The sequence below is a fragment of the Quercus suber genome, unplaced genomic scaffold (genome assembly GCF_002906115.3).
Source record: "Quercus suber isolate HL8 unplaced genomic scaffold, Cork oak 2.0 scaffold_161, whole genome shotgun sequence".
NCBI lineage: Eukaryota > Viridiplantae > Streptophyta > Magnoliopsida > Fagales > Fagaceae > Quercus > Quercus suber.
In genome coordinates this window covers 271458-292847 of record NW_027069622.1, presented here as the reverse complement: position 1 = coordinate 292847, position 21390 = coordinate 271458, and the positions used below count along the sequence as shown (strand labels likewise).

The 21390-nt window shown below is 34.8% G+C and overlaps 2 protein-coding genes and 1 long non-coding RNA gene across 3 annotated transcripts in view; 1 reads left to right on the top strand and 2 right to left on the bottom strand.

Moving 5' to 3' along the window:
- The window catches only part of LOC112010679 (serine carboxypeptidase-like 7), a 6157-nt gene extending 3497 nt beyond the window's left edge, over positions 1-2660 (top strand). The window contains exons 3-8 of the mRNA XM_065777646.1: positions 2-151; positions 302-373; positions 455-579; positions 2014-2127; positions 2273-2327; positions 2433-2660. Of these exons, the coding sequence (XP_065633718.1) occupies positions 2-151; positions 302-373; positions 455-579; positions 2014-2127; positions 2273-2327; positions 2433-2516 (600 nt within the window). The 3' untranslated portion in view covers positions 2517-2660. The remainder of the gene's footprint in view (position 1; positions 152-301; positions 374-454; positions 580-2013; positions 2128-2272; positions 2328-2432) is intronic.
- Positions 2661-4041: 1381 nt separating this feature from the next.
- LOC136069306 (uncharacterized) lies at positions 4042-4604 on the bottom strand. Its single transcript, XR_010630515.1, has 2 exons — positions 4303-4604; positions 4042-4162 (listed from the first exon to the last, which is right to left on the bottom strand). It is a non-coding gene; the product is annotated as an uncharacterized LOC136069306 (long non-coding RNA).
- Positions 4605-9620: 5016 nt separating this feature from the next.
- On the bottom strand, positions 9621-19584 carry LOC112010688 (chloroplast envelope quinone oxidoreductase homolog). The gene is made up of 4 exons (XM_024043042.2): positions 19296-19584; positions 16209-16350; positions 14663-14754; positions 9621-10449 (listed from the first exon to the last, which is right to left on the bottom strand). The coding sequence occupies exons 1-4, from the start codon at positions 19359-19361 to the stop codon at positions 9760-9762; spliced, it is 990 nt and encodes a 329-aa protein (XP_023898810.2). The 5' UTR covers positions 19362-19584; the 3' UTR covers positions 9621-9759.
- Between the last annotated feature and the right edge of the window lie 1806 nt (positions 19585-21390).

Below are 21390 nucleotides of genomic sequence, written 5' to 3'. Positions count from 1 at the left end.
TACTGCACAAATATTGGAGCCTACATGTCAGCTTTTATCCCCAAAACCTAGAACAAGGGTATCAAAGTGGGATCCAGATACTCTAGTAGAAGATTCTGTAGACCTCCTCCGATCAATTACTCATCTTCCTGAACCTAGAGCATGGTGTCGGGTAAACAATTTGCCTCTTCTCACACACATACAATGTCATGATCAAAGCTGGTCCGAGGCCTTGTGCAAATATATCTGTTTGACTAGGTTATATGCTGCACTCTATTAAAATTTAACTGACTATATACTAACAAGATTACTCCTTTTGTAGGAATATAACTATCTGTACTCGTACATTTGGGCAAATGATAAAACTGTTCAAAAGGCTCTTCGCATTCGGGAGGTATGTTGATCCTTCAAATGTAAATAATAATATGTCGAATTCAAAAGTAGTTTTATTAAGTTATTTCAAAATGACAATCAGGGAAGCATAAATGAGTGGGTGAGATGCAATCTGACCTTAGCAAACACATATGACTATGATGTCTCAAGTAGTCTAAATTATCATCGGAACCTTATCAAGAAAGGCTACGAGGTTCTAATTTACAGGTAATATGGCAAATTTTTTTACCATCCTTCAGTCCCTAGAATTAACTATTAGTCACAAATCCAGGTAATTGACCAATGCAAAGACAGAAAAAATTCATGTCACTTAAACCCTCTCTCGGGTGGCTGTTGTTGTCAAACTAATCACTTCAATCAACTTAAAAAGAGCGAAAAATAGAAGTTCATGTTCTGCCGAAAAACACACACAAACACACACACACAAGCAAAACAGAGCAAATGAGGGGAGGTACCGAGGAAGAGATAATTTTCAGATTTGATCTTTCTATCCACGGGTTCAGTATTGCATCTGCTAATAGACTTCAATTTACATCCATTTTAGACCATATAAATGAATGAATTTATAAAATCCAAGATTTACAAGATATTACTCTAGTAGAAACTAACCAAACATTTTGCACTGTAGAACGTAACAAATTTGCAGTAATTATAATTGAATAAATTCTGTGGGTCTCATAGACACATAACTTGGTAGAATGGATCACCTACTTTCCAAATCTTTCTCTTTGCTTGCTTTACAACTCATCCTCACGATCCCATCACCTTTTGGAACACCTTTAAGTCACAAGAGAGCCTACTAGAGAACGGTAGATGATGTCCCTAGAGAAAGATAGTTTCTTTCAGAGAACATGAAACTGTAAGTATGTTCTCAATATTCTGACTCTTAGTAATTAGTTATTTGACGGCTATAGGAGTATTTTAAATACCGGTAGAAACACATCAACTATCACATAAGCAGTCCTTACAAATATTTAAGCACTAGGACAACTTGTGTCCAGTGCAAGTAACCACATCGCAATGAGACCAATGCATCAAACCTGGCCTTAGGAGTGGCTAAATTCGACACAGCCTGTTAGCCCAACATGATTAATCCGTTTATAAACAGGTCATGGGTTAAGGCTAAAAGGGTTCGGGTTATATTCGGGTCGACATGGCTAACCCTTTAATAAACAAGTTGTGTTCGTGTTTAACATGCAAACCCATTTAATCCATTTGACCTGTTTAACTTATAAATGTATTAGCTATTGTTATTATTGCTTAATTTATGGTTGTAATTATATTTTTATTACTATATTAGAGATTAGCATAAGGATTCAACTATAGGTTAATATTTAGGGATAGGCTAGATGGTGATAAGATTCATTATACTTGTAATCGTTTTCTCTTGATTAGTGGATTCTTGACAATGCCGAACTAAAATTCACCTTGTGGGGTTTTTGCCTTGAGAAGGTTTTCCCCATTAGTCAATGCATTGTGTCAATTTAATTTCCATTGCACTCTAGTTTAGATTGGTGATTTGTTCGTGTCTACACAATATTACATGTAATTTGGATAGTTAATCAACTTGAATAACTGAATTAATTAACCGTAGTCAATTTATAACCCAATAGTTTTCTTGTTTTGTTCTGAATAATACAGTGGTGATCACGACATGGTTATTCCATACATAGCTACACATGCATGGATAGATTCACTAAACCTTACTATTGCCCATGATTGGAGGCCATGGTTTGTTGATGGGCAAATCGCAGGGTAAGTTTCCACCTCAACTTTCATGTTTCAGCAACCCTCTTGCCCCCTCCACCATCCCATTAAACTTTTAAAGTTTAAATACAAGTTGTATTCCAATATAAAGCTTATAATTGTTTCATGGATTACTTTTAATTGTATTGTGCAGATTTACAATGCAGTATACATCTAAAAAGTACTGCTTGACATTTGCAACCGTAAAGGCAAGAATGAGTATTTATTGATTATTTTTTTGTTATTATCATAAAAAAAAAAATATGTTCCAAGTAATGGCGAAAAATTGACCACAAGCATTTGCTTCTTTGTAGGGAGCGGGGCACACGGCTCCAGAGTACAAGCCCAATGAATGTCTTGCCATGATTGATAGGTGGCTATCTTACTATCCCCTATAGTGAATAGTGGATTTTACCAATCCATTCAACTTAGTAGGCTTATTGTGCATCTAGCATTTCAAGTCATTTTATTTGCCTATTCAACATCAAATAATAAAATTCAACAATGCATAAAATAAAAATAAAATAAAATAAAATTCAACAGATTCAACTTCTTCACCTTTTTCTTTCCATCCTTTGATTCATGTTCATGAATAAATTTAAATAAGTTCCTAAAACTTTGGTACAAATGTTTCCTTCCATTGAGTCTTTAAATATGATGTATGTAAATCTACTTGCTATGATATACAATGTGCTTTTGATAGATTTATCCCCTAAACTCAAACAATATGCATGAGATGGGTCAGATATGTTCCAGTAACACTTTGTAAGTAGATTTATCCCCTAAACTCAAACAATATGCATGAGATGGGTCAGATATGTTCCAGTAACACTTTGTAAGTGTAAGCCCAGTTCAACATAGCTTGGTTGTTGGGCCTTAATTTTAAGTCTAACCTCAATCATACATTTAACTTTCAGTTTCATGGATAATTTGATTTGACCTAACTTGCTATGTTTTCTCGTATAATATTTTTTAAAAATTTAGCCCAACATTGGAAATTATAATACATATTTTAAACGATTGCTTGGTACTTGTAAAATGCATACCTAAATTAGCATAAAAAAATGAATTTAAAATGGACAAGATCTCTCGTAGATGTTCTTCAAATTATTAGATGTCAATTACAACTATTTAAACTCATAGGCAGGTATATATACACATATGATGATTTATGTTGTATTTGATTATAAAATGGATTCATGGATCTTTCCATGTTGGATCCACATGAAGGAATAGGGGTTTGTAATTTAAGATTTCTTGTTGGGGTGACTACAACTTGGACAATCCATTTGGAAACAAAGACTTTTCAGGGTTCTAGCCAAAACAAATGCAAAACTTAATCAAGGCTTGGAATTGGATACAAAGCATTTCTTGCACTTGGCTTCGACAGCAAAAGAGAATCACTGTTTCTTGTCTCTTTCCTATCATTTTATAAAAGAAAGCATTAAGGAATTTCGCATCACTCCTCTTGTCACAAATTTTTGCCAAGGGGAAGAAAGGTTTAACTTTAAATACATTGTTGATCTCAAAAGTTTAACACATTATGAAACTAAAAATTGATATGTCATCACTCGTAGGGACTAAAATCAATCACTTTAAATTTGTTAAGGACTAAAATCAATCATTTTAAGTTTCATTTATTTATTTATTTTTATGGATTAAAAGCAACCACTTCAAATTTGTTAAGGACTAAAAGCATCACTTCGAATGTGAGAGGAAAATCACTTATGAGCAAAGAGATCCCACTTAGTGCCAACTGCACCCTTTTTGTAGCAAAATGACACCAGTATCACTACCACTGTAGTTTGAGATGTAATCATTGCATTACTCTCTACTCTGGTACATGGTTGTCATTTGAAACTTCCTTCTTTGCTGAAATTCAATTGAGATTTGTTGCTCTTTAGCATAGAATCACCATCTAATGAAAAAGTGGGAAGTCTTAATGTGAAATTTATTAAACGAGAGATGAAATATAATTCCTTGACGTTTGTACTTCAATGTTCAAACATGTGTTTCTGTGATGCAAAGTTGTGGACAGAATCATCTACAAATAATCACAATATCAGGTCAAATACCCCTTTCAACTGCACATAACTTGTTTTCTTTTTTATGTACGTGACCCATAAAACCCCCAATTTAAGTACATACAAATTCAATAATTCCAAGCTTGTTATAACTACTTACGGGCTCATGGTTCCACGATGATCTTCTCAGTAGCATGGCCATCAATACTCTTAGCCCAAGCATCTTCAGCCTTGCTCAGGGAATGCTTCGAGTCAATCACAGTCTTAAGTTTACCTTCCTTCACCAACTTCACAAGATAATCCAGGTTCTCACCCTTGGCACTTAAAAATACTGGCAATAGCTGCTTCTTTGAGAAGGTAAGTTTCTTCACAGAAAACGTCATCATGGCACCAGGTCCAGGTGCTAAATCACCAGACGCCAGATGGAGCTCGGCAGCGAATTCCCCCAAGGCACAAATAACGTTTGGGGATCGTTTCGAGTATTGGCTGTTACCCCTTCGGTTAGCCACAACCCACTCAGTGTTACTGGGCCAAGCCCAGCCTAATAACAATGGGCCACTACTGGGCACCGACCCGATGTCCCTATAATGCCAATGTGTCACTTAACAACTCAAACTAATGGAATTTTGCTAACGGAACCAAACTTCAAAGTATAAAATCCTATTTTTCAAACTTCAAGATGTAAAATCTAAGCAATCCTAAACTTCAAGGATGTACTTTGCAATTTATCCAAAAATAAATTACACCATCTTCTACTTGTTAGGGTGACCACAACTTGTATGATCCATTTGAAGCAAAGACTTGTCAAGGTTCTAATCAAAACAAATGCAAAACTTGATCAAGTATTGGAATTGGACACAAAGCAGCAAAAAGAGAATCACCGTTTCTTGTCGCTTTCCTATCATTTTATAGAAGAAAGCATTAAGGAATTTTGTACTACTTTTGTTACATATTTTTGGCAAAGAAAAGAAAATGTTTAGGGGTAATTACAGTAAACCCACTTGTGGTTTTTCCTGAATTCACATTGCTTACTCATGGTTTGGGATTTTTTTATAAAATAACTATAAAATCTAAACAATATTATTAATTAGGCAACGTTTCAAACATATTGTATTTTTAACAATTCGACTTCAGAGGAGTTGATTTTACTGTTCATATTGCTTATTATTGTGCCACGTAGATAAAGAAATCGATTTCATTATACTCATTTTTTATACATAGAAATCGACTTCAAGGAAGTCGACTTCAATGCAAAGAAAACGACTCCAGTGGAGTCGTTTTCTTTGCATTGCAAACGACTTCACTGAAGTCAATTTCCCCAAAACCCATCTCCTCCACTGAGAACCCAGCAATAGAAGAATGGGACAGAAGAACCCAGAGATTGAAGACGACTTCAGCGGTAAGCACAACGCTTCGTTCTTCGTTCTGTAAAAAACCCAGTCACCATGACCGACGAACGAACTCAGGCGCCTGGGTTTCTTGCCGACGAACTCAGGCACCGATTCTGACCGACGAACCCAGCACCCCAAACCCCGACGAACCTGGGCACCGACGAGCCTAACACGCTCGGATCGGATCAGTGGAGGAGAAGAACACGCTCGTCGGCGCCTGGGTTCGTCGGCACCTGCGTTCGTCGGCGCCTGGGTTCGGTGTTGCTGGGTTCGCTGGGTTCCTGTGGGTTTTTTGGCGCATGGTTACGACTGTGGGTTCGTCCGTGGGGTTTTTTGGACAAAGAAATCGACCACAGAGGAGTCGTTTTCAACACAAAGAAAACGACTCCACACAGTTCGTCCGTGGGGTTTTTTGGACAAAGAAATCGACCACAGAGGAGTCGTTTTCAATACAAAGAAAACGACTCCAGTGGAGTCGTTTTCTTTGTGTTGAAAACGACTCCTCTGTGGTCGATTTCTATGTAGAAAAACTGAATATAATGGACTCGATTTCTTGACCTACGTGGCACAAAAATATGGAATATGAACAGTAAAATCGACTCCTCTGAAGTCGAATTGTTAGAAATGCAATATGTTTGAAACATTGCCTAACTAATAATATTGTTTGGGTTTTATAGTTATTTTATAAAAAAATCCCCATGGTTTGAAAAATGTCACTTTGCTTACCTAGGATTCTATCCGTTTGTCTTTCATAACCCACCTTTGTTAAAAATAGGGGCAAATATGTATTTTTGTTCCCATTTTATGTCTCTCTTCTCCCAAACAAAAAAATATATTAAGAGTGTGTTTGGATATCGCTTATTTGCTGAAAACTGAAAAATTATTACTGAAAACACTGTAACAAAATAATTTTTAAATATGTAAATAGTACTGTGAGATCCAAATTTTGTTAGAAATCTATGTTTGAATGACTTTTGTAGGATCCAGTACCCATGGGACCCACAGACAAAACACAAAACGCAGGTAACACGCATTCAACGCTATCCAAACTCACACTAAGAAACAAGAGAACAAGATCAAAAAGTGCTAGGTATAAAATTTTATGCAATGTTTTAGAAGTTAGCTCAAAGAACTTCAATGGAAAACAAATACACAAGATTTCAAACCCAGGCATATATTTCAAACCACAAATTTCAAATCTTGGAGTCGTTTTCTTTGTGTTGAAAACGACTCCTCTGTGGTCGATTTCTATGTAGAAAAACTGAATATAATGGACTCGATTTCTTGACCTACGTGGCACAAAAATATGGAATATGAACAGTAAAATCGACTCCTCTGAAGTCGAATTGTTAGAAATGCAATATGTTTGAAACATTGCCTAACTAATAATATTGTTTGGGTTTTATAGTTATTTTATAAAAAAATCCCCATGGTTTGAAAAATGTCACTTTGCTTACCTAGGATTCTATCCGTTTGTCTTTCATAACCCACCTTTGTTAAAAATAGGGGCAAATATGTATTTTTGTTCCCATTTTATGTCTCTCTTCTCCCAAACAAAAAAATATATTAAGAGTGTGTTTGGATATCGCTTATTTGCTGAAAACTGAAAAATTATTACTGAAAACACTGTAACAAAATAATTTTTAAATATGTAAATAGTACTGTGAGATCCAAATTTTGTTAGAAATCTATGTTTGAATGACTTTTGTAGGATCCAGTACCCATGGGACCCACAGACAAAACACAAAACGCAGGTAACACGCATTCAACGCTATCCAAACTCACACTAAGAAACAAGAGAACAAGATCAAAAAGTGCTAGGTATAAAATTTTATGCAATGTTTTAGAAGTTAGCTCAAAGAACTTCAATGGAAAACAAATACACAAGATTTCAAACCCAGGCATATATTTCAAACCACAAATTTCAAATCTGATATATTTCAAGGACTTTTCAAACCCAGGAATTTATATTTTAAGGACTCTTTTCAGTTGCACGAAAATTTTTCAAATCAAAAAAATTTCAATCCCAAAACACAAATCCTACTCTGCATCTTCTTTGAAGCAATATTTGAGATTTCAATTCTATGTTCCCAACCAATGAAACTACTAAAAAGAAAAAAAGGCAAAGCACCCATAAATATTTGGTAGTGGAGAAAGAACATGAAAGGCCAAGAGAAAAAAATGGAAGTGAAGGAAGATGAAGAAACCGTACTGGGCACTATTGAAGCATAAAGATTGAAGAGGAAAGGGAGATAAGATGATTCAGAACAAACAAATATAACTAAAAAAGGAACTTTATACTATGGTCCATCCCCACAAGCAAACCATAATTAAACAATCCAGAACATCCATTACACAAGAAAAAATCAAATTCTCAACTCAAACACTCTCTTTAGTTAAACCCAGCAATGTCACTAATCTTGTTGAGTTGCTTACACAGGAACACCTAGAGCACAAACACCAAGACATTCACCATTGAGAATATTTAGCCACAATTTGAAGATGAACATGGGGACAAATATAGCATTTTTATATATAAAAAAACTCCATTAATTTCCCTGAGTTCCTCAGCAACTAAACACAACCGCCCTTACTACCATCACGACCTATTGCTGAACATCATGGCTACCACCAGCTGCAAACGGCATGGCTTCCTCTCGCTGAGCCTGATTCACTCTCGGTCTCTCTCTGTCCATCAGCTCCATCCAAAAACCCCAAATTCATCTTTGTCCCCACAATACAAAATCCCCCATTTCATTGTCATCTCCTTCAATACAAGCAAGAAATCCCACCGAATTCATCATCTCCATAAACAGAGATGGCCAAAATGGGGATATACATACCCCTTTCGGCAAAAAGTTCTAGCAAAATACCCCATTTTTGAAACTATTTGTTTCTATTTTGAAACTCGATTTTTTATAGCCAAATTAAACTTTAAAATATATATATATATATATATTTGTAGAACTCGAGTTCCACTTGAAAATTTTCAATCGAGTTTTAAAATAGGATCATTTTGTCCAAACAGAGACCTCAAACCTTATCAACCAAAAGCCCCAAAATACAAAACCCAGAATATAAAGTGATAAAACAAAACTCAAAACACCTTTACCTTCAAAAACCCATCTCCATCAGATTCAGACCTGTTTATGCTCTACACTGCAGCAGCCACCATCGTTGGGAGTAGTGTTTACAGTTGTATTGACGGTCCTCCTCTCACTTTGTTTTAATATTCTTTTCCTTTTGCTTTTCATTCTTCTTTTTGTTTCTCCGCTGACGTTGGAAGTTCTTACCATTTTGTTTTAGTTTGGTTGATGATTGGGTTCTAGGAATTTGGTAGTTTGATTATGGTCAAGAAATTGAAGAGTAAAATGGACATTTTATTTTAGAGGCTATATTTGGTATTTTCACGCTCTCAATGAAGTTCTTCACTTTTAGCTTCAACAATTTTCACAAAAACCACTTTTGATCTGATTTTGTTATGTTTTTTGTGCTTTAGGACAAAAGTGGGGTGGGTTATGAAAGATAAACAAAGCAAATCTCAAGTAAGTAAAGTGACACTTTTCAAACCATGAGTAAGTAATGTAAATTTGAGCCAAATCACGTGGGCAACTCATTGCCTATTTAATTTTTAGATTTGTGCAAAGTGAATTACTGAGTATAAAAATTGAAGAGTCCAAATACAATTAGATTCTAAATTGAATTTCAATTAAAGTATAATTTTTCGCCACGTGTCCATCTATGTTTCTATTTTTTGTGGTAAGTGAATTATTTGGTGCAAAAATCAAAGAATCTAAAACCAATTAAATTACAAATCATGTGTATGTGTATATATATATGGTGTGTGTGTATATATATGTATATATGTATATATATATATTAAGTAATCATTACATATTTTAGAAATATATAGTTTAAAAAAAGTATAAGCTAATATCATGCACAATTTGAACATATTTTATGAAAATATATATAATTTAAATCGTATAATTGTGATTATTTTTAATTGTATCCGTACATATGCAGGAGCTACACACTAGTGCCTTTTAATGTATGGGGCATTTCATCATACTTCGCTACCACAGAATTCACAATATCAATTGGGGGCAAGTAACCCCTCTCAACTGCACATATCTTGTTTTCTTTAATGTACATGACCTGTAAAAACCCTGATTTAAGTACAAACAAATTGAAGAATTCCAAGCATATTATACTTACGTATGGGCTTATGGTTCCAAGATGATCTTCCCAGTAGCATGGCCATCAATACTCTTAGCCGAAGCATCTTCAGCCTTGCTCAGGGAATGCTTCGAGTCAATCACAGTCTTAAGTTTACCTTCCTTCACCAACTTAACAAGATAATCCAGGTTCTCACCCTTGGGAATTAATAATACTGGCAATAGCTGCTTCTTTGAGAAGGTAAGTTTCTTTACAGCAAACGTCATCATGGCACCGGGTCCTGGAGTTAAATCAAAGACCTTCCCATTTGCACTCAAATTGGGCTCAAAGGTTGACCAAGGAATGTCTCTTGCACAGTGGATCACGGCATCATACTTCTTACCAGATGGACTCTTCAGAGCTGCCCCATCTGGAGTCTTGTAGTCTAGAACCTCATCAGCCCCCAAGCTCTTGACAAAGTCAATGTTGCGGGCCCCACAAGTAGCTGTCACATGAGTGTTTCCAAGCTTTGCCAGTTGAACAGCATAGTGACCCACACCACCTGAGGCAGCGGTAATCAGAATGTTTTTCTGTGGGCCACTTCCATCAAGGTTGATCCCAGCATCTTGGGTGAGAGCCTGGTGAGCTGCAAGACCAGCGATCGGTAAGCCTGCAGCTTCAGCTGCTGAAACTTCAGCTGGCCTAGAAACTGTCAGCCTCTCCTTGGTCACAGCAAACTCAGCTAATCCACCTCCATCCTGCCAATATATAACATGACAACAGACAAAAACAAATATGGCTAATATCAGCAACTTATAAGTATTATCACAGTTGAAATATCCACTGACCAGAAATTCCGCACATCTAGATTTGCTACAGGAATTTTCCAACATCATGCAAGAAACCATGCACATAATATCTAAAGCAAAGACGGTCATACCCTCAAAATGTAAAACATGGATGACTGATGAATCAGGAATGGAATGTGCTATATAGATAACCACTGTATGTATCCCAAATCCTGAAGTAGTAAAAAAAATTAAAAATAAATAAATAAATAAATAAAAGAGAACAAATTCAAGGAATCCTAGGCCAATGTATGTTACAGTCTAGTGAACAGAATTCACTACTACCCTGGTGAATTAAAAATTCCAGTACGCCAGTTCTGGAAATCCCAAAATTTTCAACCCTTTCTTCTCTTTTATAATCTTTCTGAAAAGCAATACAGAAAGTACAATCAAAATCTTATATATATATTTAAGTTCTTGGCTAATACCAAGCTCAATAAGGGGTATTAGAAAACTACCATATCAAACTCTAACTTCTAGTGAAACTATCTATTGAAGTTACATATAAGTCCAGCATTCCACATGCCCAGATAAGTGGCAGACACTTCCTGTTCCCATTCCATATGCCGCAACAATCCACAATCTAGATATCTCAGTTTTACAGTCCCATATTTCTTGGATAGGTTCCAGAAAATGCATTCGTCAGGTTACTCCCAAACATTTATTGGTGATATCAAACGAAAAGCAACACAGGCTAGTTTAACTATAGCAATAAATTAATTTAGTTGATCAGTTGAAGTAGAAAAGTGATGGGGAACAAGGGCTTCTCGCATGGTCAAGCTTCATGGAAGAAGAAAGTGATGGCTTGCATCCATGCCTTACTAATTACAATAAGTTTCCTCTGGAGTATTTTATATTCCACACGATTACCATTAATAATTATACTGTATGAAGCAATTATATTTCATAAAAAATAGCCATGCCACCATTTTATTATTGTGTTGTTCCCTTGCACTGTACAATTAAGCAAAGTTAAAGGAAACCTAAATGCAAGATGCAAAGAAAAAATGGAAGAAATTATTATTTCTCTCAATCTAAATTACAGATTACAACTGATGCTCTGTATTTATAGAGCCTGAACTAATTAGCCATTAGGGAAAACAGAATAACAGCTCTCTAACAAATACAACCAATCATCATATAACATGTGAGCTGAGCTTGTAACTACCTGCCTTTCTATTTTGCATGAGATAAATGCCTGCTTCTATTAAATAACCAATTACAATAGCTGGAAGCTACAATCATCAATTCATCATGTAACATGTGTCACTATTGTCTATTTCTCAATTTTAGTTAATGGATCTCCTATTGGTTTCTTTAGAAGCTCACGAGGTCTAAGACAAGGTGATCCGTAATCTCCTCTTCTCTTCCTTTTAATTATGGAGGTTTTAAGTAGGATTCTAAAGAAAACTAAGGATAGCAGTCTTATTTAGGGCTTTCATGTGGTACCTATTAACTCTACTGGTATTCGTATTTCCCACCTTCTGTTTGCTGATGATATCATACTTTTATGTGATGCTTCTAGGGAGCAGTTGCTTTCAATTAGGTTGGCCCTGTCTTCTTTTCAAGCTTTTACCGATTTGAAGGTGCATGTGGGGAAAAGCAAGATTGTCCCTATTGGGGAGGTGAGTAACCTTCACACTTTGGCTAATATTCTTCGATGCAAGGTTGGCAATTTGCCTATGAAATATTCAGGCATGCCCTTTGATACTTTGTATAAGATAGCCTCTATTTGGACTCCTATTTTGGAGATGATGGAGAAGAAGCGTTCGGGTTAGAAGAGACTTTATTTATCAAAGGGTGATAGACTCACTTTGTTGAAAAATTCCCTTTCAAGTCTTTCGACATATTATGTTTCACTATTGATTGTTCCTAAAGCTGTGGCGGCTAGATTAGAAAGAATTCAAAGAATGTTTTTGTTGGGTTCCTCAGAGGAGTGTTTCAAATACCCTTTGGTGGCTTGGGAAAAGGTTTGCTTACCTCTTGAGTTGGGTGGATTGGGGATTTGGAAGTTGGTGTCTTTTAATCAGGCTTTATTAGAGAAATGGTTATGGAGATATAACCATGAAGTTACTCATCTTTGGCAGAGGGTTATTGCCATAAAATATGGAGAGGGGAAAGGGGGGTCGAGTACTAAAGTTTGTAGAAGGGCCCATGGGTGTGATTTAGGGCAAAGCAGCATTAGTGAAGGGTGGGAGAGCTTTTCTAAGCACTTGTCTTTTGTGGTGGGTGATGGTTCTCATATTCTTTTTGGCATGATAAGTGGATTGGGGAGAATCCTCTCAAAACTCTTTACCTTGGGTTATTTGAGTGTTCAGACAACAAGGAAGTTTGCATTTCTGATGTTTTGTGTCTTCTAGTGGGTGGAAATGACAAAGTGCGGAACTTAAGATTTTATAAGGATTTCAATGACTGGGAGTTAGGGGCATCGTTCTCTTTTCTTCACTTGATTCAATGTCGGATTCCTCGGGGTGTTGGAAGCAACAATTTATGTTGGGGCCTTAATGAAAGCGGGAAGTTTGATACTCGATCTTTCTACCATAAGAATTGGATGTCCCTACTTCCATTTTTCCTTGAAAGGGCATTTGGAAAGCAAAGGTTCCTAAAAGGGTGGCTTTTTTAATGTGAACAACTACTCATAGCCAGATTCTTACATCAGATAATCTTATGCTTTGAGGTTGTGATTTGGCAAATCAATGTTGTACGTGTTATTGTAATGAGGAATCTATGGATCACCTTCATTTTATTTTTTTTTCCGTTAGCACATTTTTTGCGGGTGCATGTGCTTCAGTTGTTTGGGATTCTATTGCGGGGTCATGCCAAGTTCTATTGCTAACTTATTATTTTGTTGGCAGTAATGGCTTGGAAAAAATAATTCCAATATTTGGAATTTGATTCCAAGCTGTTTGATGTGGATTATTTGAATAGAATGTAATCGGCATTCTTTCGAGGATACTGAGAAATCGTTGTCTCAATTGATTGATTTGTGCTAGTGGACTCTCTTAGATTGGTCTCGGTGTTGGGGATTCTAGGACTGTTCCTCTCTTACTGAATTTATCATCTCTTACCATAGCTTCTTGATTCCTATGTTTCTTTTTTCTTTTTCTTTTTTCTTTTTTTGTTTTATGTTCATTATCGTGCACACCAAGTATTCTTTTTCCTTTTTTTTTTTATTAATAATATTACTCTTTCACCCATCAAAAAAAAAAAAAAAAGACTTAAGACTTCCCATTTACTTCATCATGCACTGTATCTATGTCAGGTAGCACCAAGTCTTGGATTCAATTCTCATCTCTAATGAATATTTTGATAGCAGGTTGAAATGACACATTCAGAAATGTTGTATGACTTAGATTGAAATTTCATGTTATATTTGAGTGGCAGATGGATTTTGAAGGTTAAATGGAGGACATGGGTTGCTGCATTTCCATAGTTAGATTCTCTATTCTGGTAGATGGGGGACCTGACTGGTTTTCTTTTTCAGTAGTTCTTGTAGGTTATGTCAGGAGGATCCTTGATGGCTGCCTTTGCTTGTTATGGTGATGGAGGCTTTTAGTTGTATGACTAATAAGCAAAAACAAGGGAGATATAGTGTCAGGTTTTCAAGTTGGGAATGAGAGTAATGGAGGCTTACTAGATTCTTATCTTCTGTTTAAGGGTGGTACCAAGGAATGGAATTTGAAACCTTACATATCAACAGCACAATAGAAGGATTAGTTGGTTTTGGCCCAAGGTCCTACCGCATAAAAAAGAGGAGTAACTAGTAAGTACTATATGGCTCAGGCTTTTAAGAGTTGCATTGATAGAGATAACTCATTTTTTCCCAGATGTGTTATTATTCCCCTTTTTTTTTCATTCTAGTTAATGACATGGGAAGGGGGGAAGAAAATTAGAGATTTAATATAATCACTGTGACAAATCCCTCATCTTCCCTTCTTTTAATTTGACTTTTTAAAATTAGAATTAATTCGAAAATAGAAAGAATAAAAGTGGGTTCAACTTCAGTGAAACTCAAAACTCAGGACAAGGCTCTAATTTAAATTATTAAGAATGATAACAGGATGGCATATAAGTTATTAATAGAAGGAAATATAAAGCCAAAGGAATAAGTATGAGTTCTCACAGCATGGCTATTCACAGCTACAACTTTGTCACCAGCTTTGAAACTTTTGACTCCTGATCCAACCTCTACAACCTCTCCTGCCACATCAGTACCTTTTCCAACAGAAAATATGATCAGCAAAAGGCGGAGATGGAAGACTTCCCAAAAATTTGCAACAAGCAACCGTCAGCAAGAAATTCAGTTCAATAGATATATCACCAAAACTACTCATTGGTTAAAAAAGTAATACCATTTATATATGATGTCTGTATGGTTATAGAATTGTCAGTACCACATGAATGACATAAATGTGTGTTTTGGCTTTCAAAGTTCATAATCTTACGGCTATTTTCATGCTTCTATTGAAGGAGATGTCACATGCAACTACCCTTTTAAATTGACATAAGTAGCTGAACTATAAAACCCATACAATAATAATAAGGTGGTCTTCTTCATGCCAAATTGAGCAGCGTGAACACTGATGCAGAACACAAATAGGAAGTAAAGATTCACAAACAGAACAAGGTGTTCTTCTTCATGCCAAATTGAGTAGCATGAACACTGATGCAGAACAAAAATAGGGAATAAAGATTCACAAACAGAACAACAGTACGAAGCCCTAGGTTTCACCGCCTGGAATTTGCCTGAAAACCCTAGGCATCACCAGCTAAGGGCATTTGGCATCACCACCAAACAAAGAGAACAGAGGAGGAGACATATTCTCAACCCATCTTAATATTATTCTAATTCAAATTGTACTGTCTTTCACCATTAAAGGAGTACTAATTAAATAGGTTTTAGGGATTATATTAATATGACATCTAATCAAATCCCTTAAAACCCTCACCATTAAAACCAAATTCAAAAAATAAAATATTAGACAATTTTAATGCTCCCTGCATCAGACACCCAATTCAAAAAAACTTGGAGAAAAAGTGGTGTAAGGAAGCACATTTTATTATTTAATAATTTTGGTAAGTTACACCCGTTTAAAACTGCAACCGTGTCCTCCATCCCATTATTATGGGATAAGGAAGTCATTTGAGTTAAGGCACATTAGGAAAACGTTTTTAATATGTATTGAGAAATGCATCATATCATGGTGCTGCAAGCATGGGATTTGAAAGGAAGGGTAAGAGCACAACATTCAATCCTTGCCCCCTGGATAAAGAATGAAAAAAGTACAAAATTCCTGTTGGTATCTGCTTGCAGCTGTGGGTATTAAAGAAACATGTATATGCATCCTTGTGATTAATACAGAAATGGCCACAAAAGGAGCATCCATAAAATACTGTCATAATTTTTTTTCTTTTTTATTTAACTTGAACAGGGTATCTACAAATTTTATTATGCGTTCTGTCATGCTTAGCACTTACTATTAGTCAGCATATATGTCAAAAATTAACTGTTCGAGGCTTTGAAATAGTAACAGGAAATCAAAAGTCAACTTATGGCTTAACTCAGCTTCGCAAATGTCAACGAAATGTATGTACTAAATGACTTCCCCAGGTACAAAGGGCTTCCCAAAAAGGTTCTGTTAATAGAACCACACACAACAAAGAATTACCAGGTATGTGAGGGAACTTGCGAGGCAAAAAAGGCCGCAGCACTCCTTTCTGAATTCTCCAATCAAATGGATTTATACTAGTAGCTTCCAGTTTTATCAAGAGCTCATCCTTCTTTGGAATGGGAACTGGAGCTTCAACATACTGCAATAAATGTGAAATATATTTATCTTTAAAAGCACCTACAGGTATACTAACATGATTTCAAAGACTTATAACACTATAGCTCTGTAAAGCATGCAGCAAATGCAAGGAAAATATTTACAGAAAATAAAACCACAAAACTACATTCACAACTTTAAGTTTCCAACTAGAAAGATTTTAGGACCATGAGCAGTCACTAATTTTCCACAAAGGCTATGATTAATCATTCTGAGACCAAGGCATCTAAGGAAGTCAAAGAAGAATGAAGTACTGACAAGGTGCAGCCAAACAATAAAGTTGTTAACAAATATTATAATCACAAGATAAGACTTTCACTAGAAAAATCTTCCATACCCAAAATTACAATCAGAACTGAGACCAAATCAAGGAAGGAAATTTATATAAACATCACGGATCATTAATTAAATTAACCCTTTATGCGTTCCAATGAGCCTGATTTTAGCCACTTAAGCTTCATCAGCACGAGGAACAAGAACTTATCTTAGAGGTGAGATACCTGTATTATAGTCTAATCATAATACTCCACCCAAGTACCATAATCCTAACTCTATCAAAAATAAAATAAAAAAAATAAAAAATAACAACAATCCAACTCATGTAGATATGAGGATCCATGCTATTCCAAAACTACATCATAGCAAATTCAATTTTTTTCTCAACTTGAAGTCCCTGGTTCTTCATTTTTTGTCAAACCACATCAGAGCCCTTAGTTCTTCTCTCTTGGGGTTTGGAGGGGGAAAAAAAAGAACTTCGACATAATCTTCAACTTGTCATCACTAACACAGACCAGGCTGAAGAATGATTCTATTATTTATTTTAAGTTATGTACCTGAAATCAGCTTACTCCTTTCAATAGCTGCGTGGATGAAATTAACTCACAGAAATATGAATTTCAACACATATCTGAGGTTCCTAATAATAAAATAAATAAATAAAAGAAGAAAAAAGAACCAAACAAATATCTAGACCATATTTGGATATAAAGTTCCTGAGAAAATGTTATATCAGTCAATAAATCCTTCAAACAGCACGTTTATTTCTTGACGATGCATCATCAAATGCATGATATATTTGTGAGAACAAACAGGAAACTTATTTCCATTCATTCTAAGGTTGGAAAGGCTATACTCATACTCACAAACAGCAATGTATAATGTGAAAACAATTGCCTCCAAATGAGAAGGGTAGGAAAGAGAAGATGAAGAAACAAGAAAAAAGAATTGGAAGGAAAGGGGTGACAAAGTTCGCAAAACCAGCATCATATCCAGCATTCTAGAATTATTCCTCAAGGTTCCCCACATACAGAGAGCTTTCTGCAGCAAGCAAAGCACCAGTAACTTACTTGATGCATCATCAAATGCATGATATATTTGTGAGAACAAACAGGAAACTTATTTCCATTCATTCTAAGGTTGGAAAGGCTATACTCATACTCACAAACAGCAATGTATAATGTGAAAACAATTGCCTCCAAATGAGAAGGGTAGGAAAGAGAAGATGAAGAAACAAGAAAAAAGAATTGGAAGGAAAGGGGTGACAAAGTTCGCAAAACCAGCATCATATCCAGCATTCTAGAATTATTCCTCAAGGTTCCCCACATACAGAGAGCTTTCTGCAGCAAGCAAAGCACCAGTAACTTACTCTTTGGACCGTGAAGTGATCTGTATAACTCACCCCCCCCCTCGTTACATGCATATGGCCAATCTTTTTCCTAACATAAAATTTCACCTTTGTTAAAAAAACTAAAGTTATTCAAAAAAAATTTCAAGATGGCCATATATGCTGCTTTTTTCTAATACTTTTCTAATATACACCCAATTCAATCCCAGATGCCGATTTGGCTTCACATGGGTTGGGTTCTTCAGAACCCATTTGGGTTGAGCATCTGAGGATGACAATTCCAGTGGAGGGTGAGGTCAGCATATTAGCAGTCACTACAGAAACTATTGATTAAACCACATAATTTATAAAGCAAACCGCTGAAAATTATCAGTGGTAACTTTTCATAATTTTATTAATGACTACATTATTATATGAGAAGTGAGAACACTATTGATTAAACCACATAATTTCCCCCCCCAAAAAAAACCAACTTGTCATATAAAGAGACAGTACTCATCCCTTCTTGAAATTGTTATTTTATTGAAATTCCAAATTTTGTGAATTGGACAGGTGGACTTTGGATTTCCATATCACAAGTGACCATTTCCTTATTTTTTACACAGAGGATAGAATAGTGCTCATCTTTTTTCTTCTTTTTCTTGATAAGCGATGATGACAATTGACAAGGCTATATAATATTGCCCATCATTGTCATCACCAGCACCAAGCTACAAAATATTTTATACAAATGAAATCATTTTAACCCCTGACAACCCAATTTCATAATAAGTCTTCAATGAAATTTACTCTTTACAAATATATATATATATATATATAAGTGCTTCAATTAATTGCTCACATATAAGAAAAAACAAAGCTAAGCCACCTATACACATCCTCATTCTTCCTATTCTTTGATCTTAACCTCGTACTATAGCACATGATGAGCCAAAATGATTTGAAAACAAAGACACAGAATTACATAGATTGGTGAAATGGGTCTTAAACACAAGTAATCATGAAATTTACTCTTTACAAAAAAAAAAAAATATATATATATATATATATATATATAAAAGTGCTTCAATTAATTGCTCACATATAAGAAAAAACAAAGCTAAGCCACCTATACACATCCTCATTCTTCCTATTCTTTGATCTTAACCTCGTACTATAGCACATGATGAGCCAAAATGATTTGAAAACAAAGACACAGAATTACATAGATTGGTGAAATGGGTCTTAAACACAAGTAATCAACAAAACCCAGATATCAAAATTCAATGCTGATTGTAAAAATGAGCGATAAATATGAAAATAACCTTCAAACCAGAAGGTCCTCTACCATAGCCAAAGTACTGAACCGCGTGCATAAGCTTTCCTGCCATACTCACAGTCACAGACGATAAGTTTTGTGTATGTGTATGAGAGAGGGAGGGAACTATATGTTTGCGATATTCAACATGTGTAAGTCTCACCGACAGGTGAGGTCCACTGTCGGTGAGACAAAGGTCTCATGCGCCGGCGCATACTAAGAGCTTTGAATTTTCTCTGTGCAGACAGAGAGAGGGAACGGAGTAGACTCATGCGCCGGTCTAGTGTTTTGAATTTTCTCTGTACAGACAGAGAGAGGGAACGAATTAGACTAACAAAATGCAGCTTACGGCTGGGTCATGTATAAATTATAGAAGGACTAAATTGTAATCGTCAAATTTTGTGCCAATCGGATATTATTTATTATATGATTTTTTTTTAGAAAGTTTCAACTTATGACGTCAACTTCTAATAATAACTCTTTATCATCAAATCAAGACACCAGTCAGTTTTTAGTATAGGTGGAGATTGAACTCAAGATCTCGAGAATTGAACTCTAACTTTCTTATTCAACCATTAGAATTACACTCTAGATCTTTTATTCAAGAGTCAGAGTCAGAGATTTTATAAGTTGAGTTAACTGGAACCCATCTATTTTCTATATAATCTATAAGCTTAAATTTTATGTATAATTTTAAAATATAAAAACTTGCAATTTAAAGAAGATGACATAGCTATTGACTTTTAATTTTTTAGAAATTTTGCAAGTATGGAATATATAAACAAAAAATTTAATCCAATAGTGAATTTGTAAAAACTCACATCCAATAAATAGATATTGAATAAAGTTGTAACCTTAAGCTACAACTAATTTTGTTGCTTAATTTTGCCACTTGATTCTTTTTTTTTTTTTTTTTTGGTGAAATTGTTATTATAGAAATATCGTGTATGTAGCACTAAAAATGATACACCATTATGGAAAATTATCAATTTGCTACCTTATTCTTCTAAACTTTGCATTTCAACATTAGTCATTTCGCCATATAATATTTAGGCTAAAACGCAAATTGCACTTTATAAGTATGTTTGAAATTTATTTTAGTCCTCTAATTTTGTTTTCGTTCAATTGAGTACTCGAAATTTCAAATTTATTCAATTCAAGTCTTCTATCCAAAACTATTAAAAATTTATTTTTATATTTTTTATGTAAGAATTAATTTTTTTTAATTCATTAGTTAATTACTTTTTCCTAATAAACACTAATAATATTTTCTCATTTAATATTTATTTTCGTGAAGTAAAATTCTTGTCCATATAATAATGAATTATAAAAAAATATTAATAATTTTTATGAAAAACCAAACAATAAAACAATAACTTTATGGCTCATTTTCTGCAAACTCAGAAAATGAGTCAATTTTCTTTATAAAAAAAAATTGAAAAAGAAATCGGATACATTTATTTGATGCATGAGTGTCCACTTAGACCCAAATAAACGGAGTTAGTTATGACTCATGAGAGTTAATATAGTTCAGTTTCAATAAAAATAAATTACATTATTTTCTACCTGTTGGGGTGACTAAAAGTTGTATGATCCATCTGGAAAGCAAAGATTTGTCAAGGTTTTAGCGAAAACAAATGCAAAACATGATCAAGTCTTGGAGTTGGACACAAAGAAGCAAAAAGAGAACCATCGTTTCTTGTTGATTTCCTATCATTTTATAGAAGAAAAGCATTAGGGAATTTTGTACTACTTCTCTTGTCACGTATTTTTGGCAAAGAGAAGAAAACGTTTAAATACATTGTTGATCTCAAAAGTTTAACTCCTGGTTTACTTATCAAAAAATGAAAAAGTTTAACACTCGGTAAAATTAAAATTAATATGTCATCATTCTATAGGGACTAAAATCAATTACTTTAAATTTGTTAAAAACTAAAATCAATCATTTTAAGTTTTATTTATTATATATTTTTCAGGATTAAAAGCAGTCCCTTCAAATTTCTTAAGGCCTGAAAACGTCACTTCAAACTTGAGATTAAAATCACTTTTGAGCAAAAAGATCCGGCTTAGTGCATAAAGCCCCTTTTTGTAGCAAAATGAAA

Bases quoted from the DNA above. Each gene is read 5' to 3' on its own strand.
- LOC112010688 (XM_024043042.2), bottom strand. From the start codon at position 19,361: ATGGCAGGAAAGCTTATGCACGCGGTTCAGTACTTTGGCTATGGTAGA. The intron at 16,351-19,295 runs GTTATTTTCATA...CATTTATTGCAG, and splicing joins GAGGACCTTCTGGTTTGAAG to TATGTTGAAGCTCCAGTTCC. The intron at 10,450-14,662 runs GTGAGAACTCAT...ATATATTGGCAG, and splicing joins TAGCTGTGAATAGCCATGCT to GATGGAGGTGGATTAGCTGA.